The sequence below is a fragment of the Olea europaea genome, unplaced genomic scaffold (genome assembly GCF_002742605.1).
Source record: "Olea europaea var. sylvestris unplaced genomic scaffold, O_europaea_v1 scaffold1746, whole genome shotgun sequence".
Taxonomy (NCBI): Eukaryota; Viridiplantae; Streptophyta; class Magnoliopsida; order Lamiales; family Oleaceae; genus Olea; species Olea europaea.
The window spans coordinates 73,834-97,816 of NW_019235174.1; the positions used below are offsets into that span (position 1 = coordinate 73,834).

General features: G+C 33.8%; 3 protein-coding genes across 3 annotated transcripts; 1 reads left to right on the plus strand and 2 right to left on the minus strand.

Annotated features, from left to right (window-relative positions):
- Positions 1 to 7,625: 7,625 nt before the first annotated feature.
- LOC111377908 lies at positions 7,626 to 11,653 on the minus strand. Its single transcript, XM_023001061.1, has 4 exons — positions 11,028 to 11,653; positions 9,295 to 9,529; positions 8,485 to 8,578; positions 7,626 to 8,088 (listed from the first exon to the last, which is right to left on the minus strand). Exons 1-4 carry the CDS (start codon positions 11,516 to 11,518, stop codon positions 7,811 to 7,813), a joined length of 1,098 nt encoding a protein of 365 aa, XP_022856829.1. The 5' UTR covers positions 11,519 to 11,653; the 3' UTR covers positions 7,626 to 7,810.
- A 1,393-nt stretch (positions 11,654 to 13,046) lies between these two features.
- On the plus strand, positions 13,047 to 15,104 carry LOC111377910 (60S ribosomal protein L15-like). The gene is made up of 4 exons (XM_023001063.1): positions 13,047 to 13,164; positions 13,273 to 13,439; positions 13,981 to 14,178; positions 14,590 to 15,104. The coding sequence occupies exons 1-4, from the start codon at positions 13,161 to 13,163 to the stop codon at positions 14,833 to 14,835; spliced, it is 615 nt and encodes a 204-aa protein (XP_022856831.1). The 5' UTR covers positions 13,047 to 13,160; the 3' UTR covers positions 14,836 to 15,104.
- A 737-nt stretch (positions 15,105 to 15,841) lies between these two features.
- On the minus strand, positions 15,842 to 20,329 carry LOC111377909 (leucine-rich repeat receptor-like protein kinase TDR). Its single transcript, XM_023001062.1, has 2 exons — positions 16,975 to 20,329; positions 15,842 to 16,366 (listed from the first exon to the last, which is right to left on the minus strand). Exons 1-2 carry the CDS (start codon positions 19,640 to 19,642, stop codon positions 15,951 to 15,953), a joined length of 3,084 nt encoding a protein of 1,027 aa, XP_022856830.1. The 5' UTR covers positions 19,643 to 20,329; the 3' UTR covers positions 15,842 to 15,950.
- Positions 20,330 to 23,983: the final 3,654 nt, after the last annotated feature.

Genomic DNA, 23,983 nt, shown 5'->3' on the forward strand with positions numbered 1-23,983 from the left:
ACCTTAACCACTACATGACTAGGAATAACATAAAGAGGGGAATTTGAAAATCAAATGTAAAATCATCCATAGGTTCTGATAAATTGAAATCCATAAATTCAATGGTTTAAAATAAATTGGTAAAAAAAGTGAGTAAAGGTTTGAAGCTCGAAAAGACGTGAGTATTTTCCTTGATTTTACACTAAGAAGGTAATGTAATAGATTGAGATTAAAGCTTATCATCACTGCTAACACCTTGTATAATCTTGTCTGTATGTTGATAAAATTCAAAAGAAAAATCTAAGAAATGCAGGAAAAAAACAAAAATATTTCATAAAAAAGGTTAAAAGCTATAGAACAAAAAATTAACAGAAATGACCAACAAAGGGTCCAATATGTTAACCCTCTTATTTAGCTACCCAACCAAAAGAGAAGTGAAAGAAAGGAGAAATCGACACTTCAACAATAGATTCAATTAGCTTGGATTATGAGACATACTAAAGCTACCAAATTAAATTATCTGAAAATGCTTTCTTATACCGTTAACACCATCGATGAAGAACCCACAGCTAGGCATGGGTATATATAATATATTTGTGTTTGTGTCTGATGGGGATGTAGATATAGATGTATACAGAGAACTTGTATTTTTAGAGAGAGATGGACGGCTAGAAAATAGATATTTGCAATTGGGATTGGGGTTGTGTTGTTGGGGAAGCAGGGGGTAATGTGGATTGTGGGAATATGAGCGATAATAAGTGGTATTTATGAATGTATTATGTAGTATATTTACATTAAAAGATAATTAAGAGATGATTATTGTATAAAAAAAAAAAAAAATTAAGGCTTGATTTATAAAATTGAATCTTCAAATATATGATTTGAGGTAATTGTCCTTTGGGAACAATACATAAATTAATTTTATTGTTAAAAAACAAAGTTTAAAAATTCAAAACTCAAGTGATAATTAATATTTGAGATAATTGTCCTTTGAAAACAATATATAAATAAGGCTTTTATTATATCCAATTTTATTTTTAAGAAACAAAATTTAAAAATTCAAAACTCACACACACACACACACAAAAGATAGAATCTATGAAGAACTTACCAGAACAAATAACTTCGAATCTAACTGTCGAAATATGGCTAAAAGAATCATGTTAAACGATTGAAGTCATAAAGTGGAACTTGTTGGCACTGTGTAACAGAAGATCGAACAATGAAAGAATATACAGAGAACTCGTTGGAACAAATAACTTAGATTCTCACCTTCGAAATTTGGTTAACTGGAACTTGCCGAATGATTGATATCACAATTGGAAGTTATCGGTACTATATATCAGAATTTTTGAAGACAGCAATCACAAACTAAGGTTGGAGAAATAAATGGCCTATGACCAGTTCTCCTGGATTGTGTGACTCTAACCTATGCACTATAACATATGACCTTTGACTTGTAAATTATTACTTGTCACATTGATCCAACGGTCTATAATCAATTCTCTTAAATCTATGACATATGGACATTGATATGTTACCTAATGATATAACATGTGACCTGTGAACTTTTACTTGTGACCTATAACATATGAACTTGAATTTATGACATATTATCAGTGTAAAAAAATATGTGACATATGATTTATAACCAGATAACTTTGATCTGTGACCTGTTGACATTGATCTATGACATATACAATATGATCTATGACTTGTGAAGTGTGAACTATAACTTGCAAACATAAATCAGTTGATCTATAACAAGTTCTATTTGATATGTGACTCGCGGATGTTGATTTATGACCTATGCACAATGACACATAACCTGTGAACTGATACCTATGATCTGTAACACAGAAAGTATAACGTATAAACTTGAATTTATGAGATGTTATCACTGCACAAAGATATGCGACATATGATCTGTGACCAATCAATTTGATATGTGCCCTGTTGACATTGAACCGTGACCTATCCAATATGACATGCGACCCGTGAACATAAATTAGTTATATGTGACCAGTAACATGTGAACTGGTACATGTGACTTGTGACCTATCACGACCACCGGCACCACCACTAGTTCTATATAAAAAGATTATTTTGCATACTTACCACCACCAGCATTCACACCACTACACCAGCACCACTTCATCACCAGCAACCAAAACCTTAGATTCAAATCCAATTCACAAAATTACCCAACATCACCGTCGCCTAAGTTGGCCCCTCCACAAATATCCCACAAACGACTCCATTATTGTTACATTATAATGAATTCCTTCATCTTATTTCCTTCAATCCATTTCTAAGTTTTCCTAATTTTTTTATAACACAAGGAAAAGCTGCTAAAAATTATCAAAGAAGAAAAAATATTAATATCATCATCAAAATCAGAAGTGATAGGGTTTGAGGACGAGGCGCGCATCGAATTCTTCTAGAAATTAGCCATTACAATTAGGGCATTTGAGGTCACTACTTTGTGAGGGTGCGATGGTTACAGTGAGTTCAAATTGGTGGTAGTAGTATTGCTGTGGGTCACAACCACCACCATCGTTAGAAAGAATATCTACAATTGACATCTGAATATACGTGTTTATAGAGAATTTGATGAAGAAACGAAACAAGAAAAGACGAAGAATTCGTAACGTTGCGTCGCTTCACTCACAGTGCCACATGATGGTGCTGGCGATCGAATATGAGGTGGGGATCGATAGTGAGGAGAAGAAAATGAAGAGAAGACATGGGTTTTTGGGAGGGAGAGGGAAATCGATTTGTATAGAAATAATAGGTTGATATAAGAATGTCAAACGGGTCGTATAGCTTGTTGGCTCAATCGCTCGACTAGTAAAAATACGACTCATGGGTGGCTCGAGCTCGTCAAATGACGAGCCTGAGCATAAGCTGAGCAAGTCGGCCAGTTTGGTGAGTCGAATGGGTGAGTAGCTTTTGGGCGCGAGCTAGACTCATGGCTCGCAATGAGCTTGAGCCACGAGCTCATGCTCGTGGTTCACATGAACAGTGACCGTTTCGATCACTGTTTAAAAGTGATTGAACTTTGAAAAGTAGGTAGAATGGCCACTTATTTTTTTTCCTCCATAAATAGTACCCCTACCATTTCCTTTTTTTCACACAACAATACAATATTTCAAGTTTCCAACAACTTTGTCACACACTCACTTCCACAATTCTACAATACACTATATTCATTTTGACAATTTTATCTTCAATTTCAATTATTCAATATCAATTCATTCAGCCCCTGTTTGTTTCCAATTTTTATAATCAATTTTTCTTATCATTCTAGGATAGCTAGTCGTGATTGTTGACTTCTTCTCTCACACTGTGTTCCCCGTGCGAGCAAAAATTGAATTTTTTTCTTCCAACAATTGGAAACAAACGTGGGTTCAATTATCACACTACAAATTTAAAATTACAAATGCAAAATTTTACACACATCAACTTTCTTTCCGTACTCTTTACTTAGTTAAGTTTTAGTACTTAATATACCGTCTATACATTTTATCACAATTCACAAATAGATCCACACTAATTGGTTAAGGGCTTGTTCATTATCGGAGGCGAATCACTTGTAACACCGCAAAGTCAATTTCGAAATGAATTTTCAATCTAAATGAAGTACTCATTCCTGAAGATACTCCAAATTTGGCTGCTCATGGAAGCAATAATCCAATCGATTTGGATGATATTGCTGTCCCTGAAGCAAAACAGGAGTAATAACCTGAATTAGACATTCCCGATGCAAGATGGCAACGAAAGGGAAAAAACAGGCAAAATGTTAGGATCACTTAAAATTAATTTCAACGGTTGTATGATCAAAGGAGTCGCAGAGTCTAAAGTGGTATGTAAATACTATTAACAATGATTTGCATGACAAAAAGGCATTGGTACCACCCACCTCAACTGTCACTACAAAGCATGTACTTCTTGAAGCCGGTCAAACACAACTGCAATTTAGTAGTTCAGGCACCGATTCTAGGACTTCGCCCCTTACCATATGGATGTATTCAGAGGAGAATGCTCGAACGGGAATGGTGAAACTTGTTGTCGGTGCTGAGTTGCTTCTAGCAATAGCAGACAACCAATATTTCGTCTCGTACGTAAAAGAACATCTTCAACCGAGCTACGTTAGGGTAAATTACTAAATCGAAACACTTTTCGTTCAAATACAATAGAATATTTCCTTCAAACAAAACAACAATTGATTATGGACTTGCAAAAATAAGAAGTGCTATACTTTTAATTTCAGATATATGTGAAGTGATTAATCAAAGAGTTTATATAGTTACAACTGCACACTACATAGACCCACTTTGATGTATCATAAAAAAATTATTGCTTTTAAACTTATTAAATTATTAAAGATGAAATGATCTCCCCTAATAGAAAACAAATACTTGAGGAATTTTGAGCCGAATTTGGAGTAACGAATATGAAAACAATGTTTAGTGGTGTGGGGAATAGATAGAACTCCATTTACTTATTATTTAAAGTCATGCAAATGTTTTGAACATTAAATGATTGAGTTTTATAATAATAGGCTTATTAGAAATGATGATAACACTATTTTGAATGAATTCGATTGACTTTTAACAAATTTTTATTGCTCTACAAATATTTTATCTGGATCTGGAGTTTACTATCCCACTAGTTGTATGGTGCTTGAATGTCTTTATAAATGCAAGAACATTTCATAAATACAAAAACGACCCCAATTTTAGTACAATTATATATTCTATAGAATTAAAATTTAGAAAATATTAGGAAGACTTACCTATATTGTTTCCTTTAGTATCCATCATAGACATCTGATATAATTTATCAGAGAATAAATATATAATTGATTAGATTTCAAGAGCTTTAACTTTTAATACACCTATCACACATAGAAATTTAAAACAAAATTTATGTGAAATATATAAATTATATACAGAACGAACGGGTACAAATATTAGTTAAATACCCTCAACACCTACTCTTTCCACTAATATTGAAGAAGATGACGCTGAAATACTAACTTTATTCGAAAGTATTGACACGTATAGATATGATGCAAATGCAATAGATCCATCTAGTAATAGTTTGTTTTTTGCATGTAATCAAATATTGGAGGCAATTTCAAATGTATTGTCTGCTGAATTAGTTGATTACTTTAATGATAATATGCATACCAACAAAACAATTAAAAAAAGTTCAGAATAAGTTATTGAATTTTTCTTAAAGTACGAACGAAGATGGGCAGTGGTTTCTGCAATTGCAAAAGACCTATGACACCATCTGTTAGTACGGTAGCTTTGAAGTCTGCTTTTTTAGTGTAGGTAAGAGGGTTTTGTCCGAGGTCAGAAGCCGACTGAAAGAATATATTTTGGAAGTATTAATGTGCATGAAAGATTGACAGAACACGCATTTTCGACTGCAAGATAAACATACCGAAATTGCATGTCGTCAGATAAGTGATATTTAATTTAACTATATTAATCAAAAAATTTTATATTATAATATCTTTTTTTAATTTTTTTTTTAAATTGTACACGATACAAGTTATTTATGTACAATTTTTAACTCAATCTACTCAAAATTTAAGTAGCCTATCCCAAACTCGAATAAATGATAAGTGTTTATATTTTATCTATTTTTTTATTTTTTGAAAACGAAAAATTACATGAGCTCTGAAGCCAAAGGCCCACGAGCTCGCCCCTCGAGTAAGGAGTCGAGCATAAGCTTTTTCCAATGTCATCTGGGCCTTTTATTGTGGGCAAGGGTAAGCCCACATTCGATCGGAGTAATTTTGAAAGGCCCTAGAATTGATCACCAAGTATAAACAGTTAACCCACTCTATAGACTTGTCCGATAGCATTATTCTCTTTACTTTGACTTTTGCTAGGAGCAGTGTTTTAATTGCACAACTCAAACATTCATACAAATACAATATTGAGTAATACTATTCATCTTTAATGGCAATGATCATCTGTAACAGTGGACTGTGTATAATAGAGTTGTCATACATCGAATAATAAATTGTGGAGCTCACTTCCAAATAGATTAGGAATAGTTATTGCAATGTATATGGAAGTCACACAATTTAGAAAGTAATATTTACGAGACAATTATAAAAACAAAGAAATGAAATTATAAAAAATTGAAAATTTAGTTTATAGTAATCAAAAAAGTAAATGTTAATTTGACTCTGAACCTAGAAATTTGCTCAAAACTCCACGAGCTTAGAATATAATTTGAAACAGATTGTTCATCAATAAGCTTGAATAAACTGTCCTTTACTTCAAAATTAGGTGCTTCATTTTTAAAATATACTTGAAAATCAATATTGCATGAGATTGTGAGCATGGAGGTAGATCACCACTAACAATGAGTTTGTTAATAATAAAAAAAAATTCAACATAAATAACTAGCCAATCTATTTATGTTCAAATAATGAATTATCTCTGAAAACCACGACCGGGATAAGCTTCGTCAATAACGTGATCCAAACAGCAAATTTCGACGTATATTGTGCATATAACTGAACATCAAAATGAATGGTCCGGTTATGGCTGCCAAACATTAGAAAGCAAGGGAGTAATACGCAGCCAGATGTCTCAATTTGCATCATTATAGTATCCCAACAAGAAGTAAAAGCCTAATTTGACAAGAAACTGAGGATCCATTTGGCACTAAAAACTGTTTTTGAATACATTTGAATAATTTTTAAAAGTGCTTTATCTAACTAGAGGAAGCTTACTTGAAGTCGAGAAATCTCTTCTACAAAAAGTACAAGCAAAAGTAGAAACTTTGTCAAACAAGTCCTAAAAACCATGGAGAGAAAGGTACTCAATTATGAACTACAACGTGCAATCATATGTTGAGCTTTAAAACCCGAAATTTTTCCTTCTTTTTTCAATCATACTACTCGTACAATCTGTGAGAATATGGTTCTCTTAACTCCATTAGATTTAAGTGCTATTTGTGTCATTCACATGGATTGTGTTTGTCTAGTTTTATTGTGGACCATTGGATGAGATCGATGGTTGGGATTTATTCTATGTGAGATATTTTTTGTTGCTTTAGTTTGTGTGAGAAGCTTTGACTATTTTCCACCAAATAGGGCTTTCTCACATTTTTTGGCAAAAACAAGTCTTTTTATCTTAAAATTCGGCCCTCTCTCTTCTCCTCAAAACTTCTCTCTCCATTTGCACCTTACTGTGAGTGTTCTTGAGAGTGCCTTATTGTGAGCTTCTTCTTGAGTGTCCATTGTAATAACTTAGGCCTGAAATAGTGGCTAAGTATATGTGATGTTTCTCAAAATTTGGTAGAAGAAAGGGGTGCGATGGTGGCGGTCTCAAAGAAGGTTCTTTGTCGGTTTTCTAGCTCTCTCTTTGGAAGGTGATTTGCATGACATGGGAGCTGTTCCTGAGCCTGAAAATCAGCCATAAACAAGAGAAGTTGCTGTCCAGATTTTCAGCCATTAATGGGTTGTATTTTCGGTTTATGTTTCCTGCATTTTTGCCTTGGAATCTTTGATTAAATGATGTTTATTGTTGATTGAACTCCGAGATCCCAACACAATCCTTATTTGACAACATCACATTCAACCATTTCAAAATTTGTTTTAAATGAATGGTCGATTTCAAAAATATATTAAATCTTCTTTCCTTCAAGGTGAAGACTTGTTTATTTTCACAAAACAAACTTATGTTCACTAGCATATTTGGTCCCAAATAACATTTTATTCAAGTAAAAACCTCCTTTCTAGGAAACTTACTTTCTAGGAAAGTCTATGAACTTCACACTACATGTCGGCAAATTTTGATCATGCGCTCTGGGTTCGAGCCATAACCACTACCAACAGGACCATGATCGAAAGGAAAATAGAATTTTTCAGCATTTCTTCCAAAGGATCGGTCAACCCATTCGAATTCTCCCTCTCTCGAGGCCCAAAAAACTTGTTCACAAGCTCGGTGATCTTGTCAATCAGTTGCATGATTTTTGCTTTAGTGTTCATGAAAATAAAATTCAGTACGTCCTTGGCTGGATTGGAATCATCAGAACCCTCAAGTGAAGTTTCTATCGGATTCTTATAAGCTGGTTCTGTCGATAAAATATAATGAATAACAGACAAACAAATGAATTATATCGAATTTGGAACAAAATACAATAGCATACCTTTGTCCTTCCCCTCCATTCCTCCGTGGAAACCAAAAAAGCAATAAGAACAATAATAATGCTACTTGTACATAATGAAGTTACATATAGATATATGCCAAAAAGAGAGTGTGGCCTTTTTTTCTTTCTTTCTTTCTTTCTTTGTTTTTTTTTTTTTTTTGGGTTGAAGAAATTCTGATCCAATCATATCTTATTACATCATTTGCATGTAAATCATTATGTATATGTAGCACAATAAAAACAATTAGCCAAACTATGGAACTCTAAATATATCTATAAAAGAAGAAATTCTCCATTTTTACGGACTCAAAATTAACAAACCTCGAAAGAGCGACCCTCTGAACTCCTGAACGACCTCATTGTTCAATACAGCATCCCAAACAGCCTTGTCAGATGATAACGAAATGACCATTTTCTGCATAAATTAAGGGATAAACTGATTTGACAAGAGAAATTCAAGCAAAGTTCACAGTATAAGAAAAACATAAATCCATTCATTTTAGGACAAGATAAAAGATGCTCCTTGTTTTGAACAAATCCCTACGGTATTTGGTTCATAGAAGCATGATTCATATAAACTCATTAGAAAGTGCAAAGTGAATAAAAAATTACACAAATGGTGCACTGCTGTTATCATTTTGTTCATTGAAAGACAAGAAAGCAATAATAATAATAAACAGCATGGATTTGCATCCACATTTTAATGTTCGAAAGACTTGTATATCAGTGTGTACTAGTCAAAATATGAGCTGCATAAGCTTGTAAAAACATATTCGAAGCAAATGTATAATTGCCAGGCATAAATCAATGTCTAATATTGCTTTGACGGGTTAACGTCAATTATGAAATTTCTTCTTGTTCCATGTAGAAAAAATTTTTACCTTAAGAAATTATGCAAATGTGAAATGTTTAAGATATGAAAAACGATATCATTTTGATGTAGGACCGAACTATTCTAATTTTGGTCCTTAACATATCATTAAACATCTTATCAGTATAATGTCCTGCTATGATTTTTACCAGATTCTAAATTTTTAACTACTATAATCTTCATATTTCTTGGAAAGAATGGTGACATTTTTCAATCATCCATTCATTTCAATGCTACAGAAAGTAAAACGGGTGAAGTACCTGAACAGAAGGTTCGGTTTGCAATAAATGGAAGGCATCATAAACTCGATCAGCTCCATGAGGCTGCAACCTTCTTGAATCGAAGAGATGCAATGAGGGCTCAACCCAATCCAACTGAGAGTCGGCTGAAGATAGTTTCTGCTTATATCCTATTGGACTGTTATTCTCATCCTTTTCTATACCTTGATCAAGTTTTTCCTTTCCAAAATTCGAAAAAGATGCCGGGCTAAAAACCCTGAAGTAAAAAATCATTTCAAACAATATACCCAATTTGGCCATCTTGAGTGCTGCACCAAATTTTGCACTATTTTGTACCAAATCTTACAACAAATTAAAATTCATCTCTAACCATTACACCAAAAGTTACATCAAATGAATAGTGTTTAACCATTTTCTTCCCTTTTTATATTCTTTATAATTTATTTATTTGACATATTATTTATTTAATTATTTTATAAATACATAAATTACTAAATAAATAATTACGTTAAATTACGAAAAAGATTAAATTCATTGATAAATATAAAAATCGTATGTATTACGTTAAATAATTTCTTTATGTATTATGAAATAATTACGTTAAATAGTTTTTTTTATGTATTGTTTTGTTTAAATAAAATTAGATTATCGTATGTATATCGTTGTTTAATATATTTCATATTAACTTTAATAAATAATCGTGTTTGTTATATTTTAAATTTTTTTCTTCTTTTAATTAATTTATTAATTATTATTTCTTACATTTAAAATTTATTTTACATGCAAATAATAATAATAATAATAATAATAATAATAATAATAATAATAATAATAATAATAATAATATTAATAATAATTTATTGTATTAAAAAATATATAGCACAAATGATACAAATGCCTTTAACAAATTTATTTGGGAAACGATAAAAAAGGGCAAAAAAACTTTATACACTTTGCACCAAAAAATGGTACAATTTGGTGCAATGGTGTTAGTATTGGAGTTACACTTGAGCCCTTGTTTGAGCTCCATTATTTGAAAAAATACGATTTTGGAATAGTTTTTTTTTTTAGATGGGTGGTTAAAAAGTAAGGAGGATTTTTGGATTTCCTAATATTATTTTATCTGTGGTTTATAAGAGGAGAGAGAAAAATGAATTAAAAATTAATGGGGGTGGGCTAGATTACTAGCCAAGAGCGCCTAATTAGTACAGAGTAACACTTGCCAAGGTAAAAAGCAAACAAATGAACTGTAGGTATGGTTCAAGATACGGAATAAACTATATGTACCGAATGGGGGGTTACCGAAGAGTGTCCCCCCCTCACAAACACGCGGGCCCCACGTGTATTTAGTAATGCTGAGCCCTGATCCCCACCTTGATGATGTGAGTTGGGTGTAAACGATTGTATAAATGATTATGTACGTGTAGCACGATCCTTCAAGATAAACAGACAAAACTATGTACAAATAGCTTTATTAATGCATAGTAAGGCCTTGTGTCAGTGTGTGAATCGTTCAGTTCATGTACAGAGAAACATCTAGACTAAAATATCAGGATTCAATGCAATTATAAATTCAATAACACACACAATTAAACTGTGAGCGAGTGCAAATCCTATAATGTTTCTATGCATACATCATTCATAATTGATAGGAAAAGTTCTTAATAATCTTCTACGGAAAATGAATGTATTATTCTATTACAATAAATTTCTTAATTGTAATTTTTCCCCCAGAAAGGAATTCAAGAACTCACTGTTTAAGAGCAGATACTGCATGTTGCACTTCATCTCTAGATGGAACAGTTCCAAAGACAAAATCATCAATAAAGACATGCCCTTTTTCATCTTCACTTGAATCTACACACTCCCACTCAGATTCATCGTTCCAGGTAGAAGAAGAACAAGAACCCCAAGCAGCAGTTTCAGCATTAGGTGTAGCAGATACCGGAAGATTAACAAGAGATGAAAAGGTAGAAGAAACATCACTATCATTCCCAGAAGAAAGAGTAAAACCAGACTGTTTTTTCTTGTAAGATTGTCTTGTATTTCTAGGAGTATTTGCACCTGTGCTAGTATTAGTATTAGTATTAGTATTAGTGGCGTGTGAAAATGGCTCCGATTGTGAACCGGCGACGCCAGCCCTGACAGCCCTTTGAACGGTTCTTAGGATACCGCCTCCTCCACCGCCACTGCCTCCGATGCCTCCACCCATGCCTCTACTGCCACCCCCGAATGAGCGGCGCATGTTCTATATTCTTATCTATTACTTGTGTGTACAAAGCCTGTGACGCTCTCATTTAGATTTTTTAGGCAAATAAATTTTGACGTATTCGAGGTGAAAATTTATGGATAGGAAGAACTTGGTACGTAGTACAACGCTATCTATTCATCCGTCGGGTTGTTAACTTTGCATATCGCCATATCCCAGAAGAAAAAGTGAAGAGTAAATTGCACTAGACTCACTGAATATTAGACATACTTGTAATTAGGTCTCTGAATTTTTATTTGGTGCAACTGAGTCATTATAAATTAATTTATGAGCAATCAGCTCATTTAGTTTGGGTTCTTATCAACGACACTGCTAACATGTCCATCAAAACAAAATATGTACCAATAGGGATGGCAAAAAAATATGTCATACCAATACTCGCGAACCCAATCCTGAATGGAGCAAGAATTACCCACTTAATTAGGTAATCCGGTCACGACAGAGTGGGTGATTCCACACCACGGTGAGTACGGGTAACAGGGCCCCACCCAGTCCAGGTTTTTTTTTTTTTTATTAAGAATTTAATACTTTAAATAGAAAACTCTACAAAATTTCATTAATTCTAATAGAATATGGTAACTAAGATTATCTAAAAAATATGATAAACAATAAAAACCTCAATTTACTAAATATGTTCGAATAATTTAACTTTTAAAAATAAATAAATAATTAAAAATTTAATAACTATATTATTGTCTCACTTTAATGAATGAGGACAATAAAATGAATTATCGAAAATTTAAAAATAAAATAAAATTAAAGGGGTATGTAAACGGGACAAATGCCCCATCCCCACTCCAATTCGCCTTAAACGGGTAGCTAGGCGGGCCATCCCTATGTGCCAACATTATTGTACTTTAATTTATGAACAATTAGCCCAATCCATTTGGTGAATAAAGGGAAATTCTTAGGGTTTTCTTCCATATCTCAAATTGAACTTTTCCTTCAAGTATTACTCCATGATGCATAATCGACCTAACAAAGTGATGTAGATTATCACAAATGGTCGATGCCTTGAAAACATAATTAGCAAATGAAGTGTAGAAATGAAGAAAAATGCTTCATGAACACCTCAACATATACACATGGGATCACAGTTATGTATATATAGCATTGTCCAAAAATGAATACATCTTTGCAGAAAAGGTGCATTATTGTGTTTTTATCTTATTTGTTCATTTTGTTATCTTTCAACTAAATCGATTTAATCATTGAATGAAGCATTCTCAAATCAACTTACATGGTAAGCTAGTTGACAGAGTCAACTAGTGTGGCATGTTGTTCGTAAATTGAAATATAATTGTTGATTATATAATAATTTTTCATATTTTTTAATCATATTTGAAAAAAAAAAATTCACTTGAATCTCTCCCAAACAAGCTCTTTATCTTCAATATCGCATTCACGGAAAATAGCAGACAAGTGAAACTCTACAAAAAAGAGTGTCATAAAGGTATTTGGCCAAATTTAGTGCTATTTGTGGAATTCCCCAAATTTTTAACCACAAAGATGAGACTAAGGCCCGGCCTAATTCTGTTACACCATATAAACCTAGTTACTAGAACCCTAATCAGTTCATCGGTCACATTTCCGTCCGTTCAGCCGTGGCTCAAGAACAATGGGTAAACCATTTCTCTTTTCCTCTCTCACTGTAAATCACTGATCAATACATATATTACGCGTATTCACTTTTTATGTAGATTATTTGATTGGTTGCAATAAATTCACAGGGGCTTATACTTATATATCGGAGCTATACAAGAAAAAGCAGTCGGATTTGATGAGGTTCTTGCTTAGGATCCGCTGCTGGGAGTATCGTCAGCTTCCCGCAGTTGTACGTCTCACCAGGCCTACCCGACCCGACAAGGCCCGCCGCCTTGGTTACAAGGCCAAGCAGGTGCATCTTTGATCTTTAATTTCTCTTTTCTTAGTATAATCGACGTTTCTTTATTTTTGTGTTTGAATGTAGAAGGCTAGATTTATTAATTTATTGTTTTATCTGGATTTTAAACAATTTTTTTTTTGTTAGGTTTTTATGCTTATTGTTTTGGCTTCTGGTTATACTTGAATAAAATTTGAGATTTGCTATATAATTTTCTTTGTTCTTTTGGGAGCCTGTACCATTTATAGCTGTCAAAGTGTCTCGATTTGAAAAGTACATAGGCTTGGGGGATTATGGTGTTGTGCATGGCTATAGTTCTGTGTGCTAATTTGACGTTGCTTCACATTTTTGTTCTTACAGACTTTAGTCTTTGTAGTCTAATTCATGGTGAAAATATGTATTCTATGGTGTAGAGGGTATAATATAATATACTGATAATTGCTTTTCTCATCTGTGTCTGTCAAATTAAATTATCTTACCTTTGGATGTACATTGTAATGTTCATGCTTCCCGTGTTTTATTAGTATTCAGTTTAATGACTGAATGTTACCTTCAGGGGTTCGTGATCTACCGTGTACGTGTGAGACGTGGTGGAAGGAAGAGGCCAGTTTCCAAGGGTATTGTGTACGGTAAGCCCACCAATCAGGGTGTTACTCAGCTAAAATTCCAACGCAGCAAGCGCTCAGTTGCAGAGGAGCGTGCTGGAAGGAAATTGGGTGGACTTAAGGTTCTGAATTCGTACTGGATCAATGAGGTTTGTATCAAACTTTTTTAAGTTTATTCTTTATTGTTCTATTGTTATTGATGTTTTGTTTTGGACTGACTATAATATATGCTTTAACCATTCAAGTGGCAAGTGGTAAGTAGGCTTTTCAATTAAGGCTGGATGACCTTGAATCTTCGACTATGCAGCTTGATTAGTTGTTCTTCTCAAATCACTACTATCTTTATAGAGTATATAGTTTTCACATTGTTTCACTTACCCACAAACCCACATCGATTTAATGATAATTAAACCAAAGAATATAATCAAAGTATTATGCAAGGCAGTGCTCTAGCTTGTCAAGTAAAGAGTGTCGAAGTTCTTAGTGGCTTGTTTATCTTTTCAAGTAGTATTAGTCTTCATATTCTTGGAAGCCATTTGGTAATTGTTGATCCAATGCAGGATTCTACGTACAAGTACTTTGAGGTTATATTGGTTGATCCAGCTCATAATGCAATCCGAAATGACCCAAGGATCAACTGGATCTGCAATCCAGTCCACAAACACAGGGAGCTTCGTGGACTGACCTCAGCTGGAAAGAAATATAGGGGTCTCCGTGGAAAGGGCCACTTGAACCACAAAGCACGTCCATCAAGAAGGGCTACCTGGAAGAGGAACCAGACACTTTCCCTTCGTCGTTATCGTTGATCCTCTTGACAAGTTTGGTTCCTGTAATTCCCTGTATTCTGTTTACGGTTTGAGATTTTTCTTGTGGGAAGTTGTTACAGTATATTATGTTGAAAGTGTCGAATTTATACGAGTCAATGACATCTGAATTTCGTGCTTATAACTTGGTATTAGTACTATTTCCTCGTGATATTCACATTTATGTTGGAAATGGTGCGTGTCCCTTTCATATGTTATGCAATTTTGTTACCCCCAGTTTGAGATATGAAATCATTCGAATTTTATTAGAATCTACAACTTAAAAAAAAACATTTCTTGATGTTAAATGGAATTTCTTTGGTATCTTTTTTCATGAAGTTTGTATGTTTTGAGTGACTACTTTGGGAACATATTTAAATTATCATTCATAACAAATATTTGATGGAATTTATCTTATGCATGTCGTTTGGACAAGAAGTTTTAGAAATTTAAAACAATGTAAAGGAACACAGCATTTTTAACAGGCAGAAAGTTTCAGTGGTAAGCGGTAATTAACCATCTTATGGTCTTCCTTAGATATAGACTGTTCATTAAATATCTCTAGACTGCAATGCTAAGTGCATTTTTTAGGATTGTTTAAGTACTTATTAAGTAGCGGATTCTATAAAATGTGTAGAAATGTAGTACGATGTTGGGTTTTATTAAATGTGTATATAGAAAAGGTTTAAGTGGTTTAAATTATAATTTAAGCTTTGCTGAACATGCTACAAGGAAGTGAGAGATCAATCAAATTTGTCACTAGCTATTGTTGTCCAATTAGGGGATGCTTTGTCCATTTTGTTCATAATGTTCAACATGGTTAATGAAAAGAGAGATGTAATAAAATTTGTCAAGCACTGACCATTTGGCCTTGATCTTAACAGTAGGTACCCATACAAATCCTATTTCTAATTGCAAAATATTATCTTGGAGAGTGTAGTTTGATGAGTTGAATGCTAGTTTAGCAGGTCAAGAGAACTCCCAAAATTTCCATTAATTAATAAGAATATAAAAAGAAAATTACTTCTCCTATACCAATCCCCACAATTCGAAGCTGAAAAAAAAAAACAGAAAGAAAAAAAAAAGAAAAAAGAAAAAGACAAAGCAACTCGTACGTATTAACATTCAACTGTTGGTTTTTCTGCCTCATATATATCTCTACCATCAACCACCCCATCACCACGGCCACCTCCACTCCCGGGCAATTTCCGCTTCGGCTTGGCCTCTTGCAACATCGACACGACGTCCCTCATCGATGGTCGGTCTGCCGGATTCCGACTTGTGCATAGCAACGCAACCCTAAGAAGTAACATCATTTCTTCCCTCACCAAGGAACATGTCGCACCAGCATTTTTATCTAGCACATCATTTATACCGTTCTTGATCTTAATCTTGGACCTCACCCAATCTACTATGCTATTTCCATCACCAAATTCCGTCTCTACCAATCTTTTTCCGGTCAAAATTTCCATCAATATCACCCCATAGCTGTAAATATCACTCTTCTCATCAACTTGTAAGGTATAAGCATATTCTACAAAGCAGAAAACAAAATTCTTTATTATTTCTTAAGCCAAAGAAATAAGGAAAAACAATGCACAAGCCATAAAATGTTTGACTTCTGACGACAAAGTTCAAATTTTGAAAACTCTTAATTGACAAAATCTTAGTGGGTCCACATATAAGAAAAGTGAGAATTGTAGGAAAAGAGCACTGCACGCCGAATAGTGGGCAATGCACTGAAACAGTAGTAAATCAGGGCGACAAAGAGGAAAGAAGAATAAAATAGGCTGTGCTCCACCACGCTTCTTGTTACTCTAGCATGCACATAAAGCGTAACTGGTGGTGGTGGGGGTGGGGTGCCCTTGCACCACCCATGTACCAAGGCTATAATCCCAACTTAAAATGAAAATTCATCTACTAAATAAAGTTGATGTGGCATATCAATTTAGATCAAATGTGGGATCCTTTTTTTCCTGTCACTTGAGAGGTTAAATAGTTAAAAATAGATACAAATATTCATTCAAATTTAATTTTCAAGAATCTCAACACTCCAAGATGGCAAAATTTCCCATTTCAATATACAACAGTTTCTTTTTGTTAAGATCACTTTGTTGGTGCCTGAAGAAACATAAATCATACCTGGCGCTATGTAGCCGTAGGATCCAGCAATTACTGACATTGATTCGTTGCTTTGAATTAGTTTAGCCACCCCAAAATCAGCCACACGAGCCTCCATCTCACCGTCTAAAAGAATGTTACTAGGTTTGAGATCGCGGTGCACAATGACTGGATCACAATCATGATGGAGATAACATATTCCTTGAGCGACCCCTAGTGCAATCTTGTACCTAGTGAGCCAATCGATCACCAAATTATCGCCCTTGTTTTTGCAATGCAACAGGTCATCCAAATTTCCGTTAGGCATGTACTCATAGAGCAACATGGTACATTGACTGTTGTTACAACATCCTAACAATCGAACAATGTTTCGATGTCTCACATTGCCTAAAACTTCCACCTCGGCCAGCACTCCCCTCCTCTTCCTAATCGTCTCCTTGTTCTTCCCCCCTAGCTTCTTGACGGCTATGGTCTCACCACCAGGCATATCAGCCTTGTACACGATCCCCGTGGACCCCATCCCGAGGATTTTATCAGTCATGTTTAGACACTCTAATACATGATCGGCTGTGAAATTCAATCTTTGAAATGCTGTCAATTTCCATGGCCCGATGTCTCTATCATCACACAATTTGTGGCCATATTTTGCTTGGAAACACCTGCTACCAACAACTAGTATGAACAGTCCAATGCCAAATGCTGCTGCCATGATCCAAACAATTGCACCGGCAGTCTTCTTTGGCTGCTGCTGGACTTCCATTGTGCCGTCAGCTAGTTCCTCTTTCCGGCAAGGCTTCTTAAGAATGCCTCCACATAGACCTTCATTACCAGAAAACAACGATGGATGGAGACTCGAAAATGCTGATCCCGAGGAGGGGATAGGTCCAGTGAGCTGATTGTATGACACGTTGAAATTCTCCAAGGTGCTACAATTATTGAAATTTGAGGGAATTGTGCCTGTGAGAAAATTATGTGACAAGTCAACATCAGTGATGGAAGGAAGTGTAGATATCTCCCAGGGAATAATTCCTGTAAGTGAATTTCGATGTAAATTGAAGAAAATGAGTTTTTCACAGTGGCCAATATCCCATGGAATGCTACCACTAAGATCATTTCCATCTAAATAAATCTTGTAAAAACTTCGACAGCCAATGAAGTCTGGAATAGTGCCGTTGAGTTTGGCTGAACTAGCTAAGAAAATCTTTAGACTCGGGGCACTCCAGATGGTATCAGGCAATGGAGAATTGAATGAATTATCCGATATGTCCAAGAACCCCAAATTTGCAGCATTGCCAAGATCCTTTGGAATTGGCCCTGAGAAGTTGTTGCGGCTTAAATCTACATATGTGAGATTAGGCAGGTAGCCGAATCCAAAAGGTATCGACCCATTAAGCTTGTTGTTCTGAATTCTGAAACGCAATAAGGCTGTGCAATTTGCCAGGGATGAAGGTATTTCACCAATGAACTGATTTGCGAAGAGAACAAGTTTTATCAGGTTTTGACCGAGGCAAAGATTTGGAGGGATTGGTCCAGACAGTGAATTTGTAGAGACATCAAGCCTTTGTAACTTTGCATTTGAACCTAATTTTTGTGGCAGAATTCCTGAAAATGAATTGTTCCAGAGAAATAAGTTTATCAGGTTGGGAAGTTCACCTATACCTTGAGGAATTTCACCTGTCAAATTGTTGCGCATCAACGACAGATTGTATAGCTGTTTTAAACCCGAAAATTCACTTGGTATTTCGCCTGACAGGTTATTATCTGACAAATCAAGAACCTGGAGTGATTTCAATTGAGCTAAACTCACCGGAATAGAACCTGAAAAGTGATTCTTGAAAAGCAGCAATGTTTCCAGTTTACTTAATTTGCCCAACTCATCTGGAATCTTGCCTGATAAATTGGCTGCTGAAACATCAAGATAGAGTAAATTTGATAAACCTGAAATTTTCCCTGGAATTCCACCGGAGTACACATTGTATCCCAATTCTACATGCTCAAGCTGACTCAAGAAGCCTAATTCAGCAGGAATTGGACCTGTCAAGGCATTTCCTTGCAAGTACAGAGATTTCAATTTCCAAAAGCTGCCAAAACTTGCAGGGATTGTACCATTAAAATAGCTCCCTCCGAGGTTGAGGTACTCGAGATTCTTAAGAAAAACGAGTTCTTCAGGCAAAGATCCTGTGAAATTGTTGCTATATGCATTAAAGAAAATGAGAGACTTGAGTCCTGAAATTCCAGGTGGGAAAGTTGAATTGAACAAATTGTGACTGATGTCTAGTGTTTTGAGGTTTGGCAATTCAAAAATGGCAAGCTGAAGAGGACCATCCAGGGAATTTTTACTTAAATTCAAGTGATGCAAATGAGACAAGTATTTAATATCATTTGGTATGGTGCCTGAAAGGCTCCTCCCTGAGAGGTCCAAATATGTGATTTGGTTGGTTCTACGGTCACATTTGATGCCTGACCAGGTGCACCATATGGGCTGGTATCCAGGCCTGGAGAAGGCAGTTGAAGGGTCCCAATCTTGGAATGTGTTGAGAGGGTCTCTGAGGGATGATTTTATTGAAAGAAGGGATATAAGTTGGAGAGGTGGCGAGACGGTGGCTGCGGCAGCGGCGGTGGAAAGGACTAATGAAAATTTAACTAGAATCAAGGAAATGGAAAATGAAAAACAAGAGAAAAAATTCATGGTTTTGGAATTGCGGAGGTAGTAATGGTTGAGAAATGTTTTTGTGTTAAGTAAATTTAAGGAAGTGAAGGTTTTGATGATGGTTGGCTTTGCTTTTTTGGAGTGCTGTGTTCAGATAGTATTTCATGATGATTGTAGAGAGAGAAAGAGACAGGAGTGATACATACACTTACATATAGAGAGAGAGAGAAACATCAAACAAGAAACAGCCATTTCTTTCATCATCTTCTTCTAAATACATCTATTTCTGACTTACAGACAGAAACAGAGACACACACAATACAACACAGAAGAAACTGTTTCTCTCTCTCTCTCTCTTCTATATATATTTTTCTTAAATTTCTTTAAGTCTTTTCTTTTTATTCTTTCCACTTTTCATCATTCCTTGTTTCCTTTATCTTTGGCCCCGGTTCCAGCATTTTGATATATATGGGGTAATATACGGCACTGTTTTTTGCAGGATCCAAGAAAGTGTTAACAAATTCCCACCATTTCCCCTTAAGTCGCTTATTCTTGGAACAATTTTCTTCTTCTTTTTATTTCTTTTTCTTTGTTCAGCATTATGTGATCAAAGTCTCTTAATAAAGATCAATTTGATAGAACTCAAGGCCGGGTCAGTCGGGTCGGGATGGAAGTATTGACGTTGATTTTCAAATCTTGTACAAAAGATAGTGATAGAACAAAGATATTGAAGAACCTAGCAATCCGAGCTAAGAATCGTCGTATAAAAGAAAAAGAAAAATTTGTGAACACGTATTTATCAAAATTCAGCTAGCACACAAAAGAATAAATGAATAGTTGTGACACGTGTTTATCAGAAGTCCGACTCACGACAATTGGCAAATCAATGAAGAGCAAGAACTTGAACATATATTTATCAAAAGCCTGGTTCATGATGGCTAGCAGATTAGTGAAGAACAAGGTACTCAACGATACACTTGTTGGAAAATAAAATAATAATAAGTTATAAAACTTTCAAATTAATTATTAAAAATTTCAGTTTTTATTTTAATTCTTAATTCTTAAGTTTTCAGTTTTATTTTTTAATTATTCAGTTTTGTGTTTAACTTTAGATTAAATACAAATTTAATCTCATTATTATACTTGTAAAATATGTTGAATTTTATTAATTTTCATAATGAGATGGTTGAATTCTTCTACTATAAAAAAGGGATGGATTTCACATTCTTAGACACAACAAAATCAAACACAAATCACGTTAATTTTACAACAACACTGGGGGTAAAATTAGCAACCTAAGCTAATAGCTACCGCACAAAAGAATTAATGAAAATTCCAATTCGCAATAACTAGCACATTAGTGAGAAACAGACAAATCAGTAAAGATAAAGAACTTTATCATAAATTGGGTGTAAATTAGCAATTCAAGCTGATAGTGATGCCAACCCACGTAGCAATAGTTGCTCTAAAACCTACAAAAGATTGAATCACAATCTCAAGAAAACTAAAATCCCGATTTGAAGTTTGACCCAATAGTTTATTGAACCAAGACAATCGCAGCAACTAGCACATTAGTGAGAAACAGACAAATCAGTAAAGATAAAGAACTTTATCATAAATTGGGTGTAAATTAGCAATTCAAGCTGATAGTGATGCCAACCCACGTAGCAATAGTTGCTCTGAAACCTAAAAAAGATTGAATCACAATCTCAAGAAAACTAAAATCCCGATTTGAAGTTTGACCCAATAGTTTATTGAACCAAGACAATCGCAGACGATATCTTCATCTCATGACCTTGCTATGAATTTGTTGAATGCCACAAAGAGCATGAATCTTTAATAAGTTTGGATAGTTTGAACGCCACAAATATTGAAAATATTTAACCTATTCAGTTAAATACAAATAGAAAGTTAAAAATTTCACATTATGATTAATTCTAAAATATTAATGTCTTTACTGTACAATGAATGAGCTTTTTAAAGGCATAAAATAAACTCTTAATCAAAACAAAACTCTAATTCTAAAGACAAATGCAAATAAACTAGAAAACTAGAAAATAAATCTGAATAAAACTAAAATACTACAAATAACTAAAATACCCTTAAACTAGTTCAAAAAATAAAAATGCAAAAATAGACCCCTAAACAACCATATTTGACCCTCAAAGTTCAACATAGTCATCCGACGAATTTGTGCAGAATTGAAAGACATTTCCGAATTGTACTCACGGACGAAAATCCGATAATCGAGCTGAAAGTTGTATGCATTTTCTTATATCCTATACGTACTTCATATTCCTTCCATTTTTTAATTGTTTCATAATTTTCTCTTTTAATTGATCCATATCAATCGGAACATGCAATGAATCCTTGGTAACTTGCCTCCCACGATTCCCATCAAACAGCCACCGCACAACTGAGTAAATGAGGATTTACGAGCATGTGTTTATTAGAATTGCAACCCACGTCATCTAATAAATCAGTGAAAAACAAGAATTTAATTATATACTGAATGAAATTATTATTTGAGCTAATGGCCAACGTACGAAAGAATAAATGAAATTTTGAGAGCGATTGTCTATCAATAGTCCATCTCACACCAGTAGAAAAATCAATAAATAATAAAATGTGAATTTAATTATTTAATGGCCTTTAAATCACAAGTCAAATTTGAATCTTTTAATTCAATAAAATTGAGATTTAATAGCTCGATGGTATTGTGTTTTCTTATTAACATCAAGTTGAATGAAGCATTTATATAAACTATATAACATGTATGTGATGTGTTCTAAACATTTCGAAACCTACATAAATTCATAAAATACTATTATTTGACATATGAGTGTGATATAAAATCATATATAAATCGATAAGGTCCTTAATTAAAATCTTATCATCTCCGTATAAAACATTTGACCAAAAAAAAAAGAAAAGTAAAATCACGTGAAAATGCTATAATTATTATGGAATATTAAATTTCTGTAGCTGCTTGCTTTACGTCAGTTTGACTTATTTCGAGCTCTATAATGATAGGCATTTGTATCAAACCTTTAAAGACAAATACATAATCATTCTTGATTGATTATTATGTAAAATTTACCCCGCGCAAAGTATGACTCATTTGACAAGATTTTTGAAAAATTAAAAGTTTATTTTGAACATATTTAAATAATTTATTTTTAAGTATTTTGTCTAACTAGAAATTTTTTTAAAGAAATTATCTTAAGATTTTTCTTTATGAAACTCTAATATAAGAAACAGAAGTCCTCCCAAATGTGCCCATTAATTTTACTTTGCACTTCTTGTTGTAATTATGCTTTTGTGGGCTAAGCACGTTTTCTTGGTAAATAATCCAATGTAATTCTTAATTATACCACCAATACATTATGATAACGTGCTTAAATCATACCATTGGTAGCTGATTTTAAACATTAGGGGAGTGGTAGGAATTACCTTAAATGATTTTAATCAAATTAATCATTGGTCTAGTTGGAATAACTTTAATGTATTTGTATATTCTTATATTCTTTTACTATTTAGTATTATTGGGTTGAACTCAATGAACTTTAATCAAAATTTCGAATTGAAACATATTCCTCCACAAATTATTATCAATCTAATCGAGCGTTAAGTATCTTGATTCAATTGATTTTTATCGATGATTTTTTTTTTTTTTTAACAATTACAATTCAACATCACTCAACAAACATATCATCTTTAATTACATCCTCATTCAATAAAATTGAACTTCTTTCGCTTCCTTATGTCAATTCTTTAAACCACAATAAATCTTTGTTCCAACCGTATATATATAGATATATATAGTTCAAGAAGTAAAGCTTTTTGTCACTCTCTACATAACTGAACTTTCTCCTTTTGGCTCAATGCTCAAATATTAATTAATTATGTACAAAAATAAGTGATTATAGAAAAGTATGTGTAACCCATTAAGGAGATAGGGTGGATATGCAATTAGAAACAAGAAAGCTTATGGGTTGGAAGTAAATTCAAGACTAATTTGTCAAGCTAATAAAATCATAATTGTAAAATTCAATAAGTTCATCTGATCGAATTTTGGTGACAAATATATCTTTCAACTAGCTGACATGAATATGCTTATAATGACCATAACCATATGACTATCCTAATAGAAATTTCAGCCAAATCATACTTGCTCGATAACAAATATCTTACGTGTGAAAGTAGTAGAATTGTGCAAGCAAGCATAGTACGGTCTTTTGAACCATCGCTGAATAACTCTTAACCGAAATACAAGCAATTTTAATTACATCTCAGTAAGTCAAAACTCTTGAAAATTATAGAAGATCTCTCTCGAAGCACATTCTCATTTTCCATTTTTTGTTTTCAAAACCAAAACTC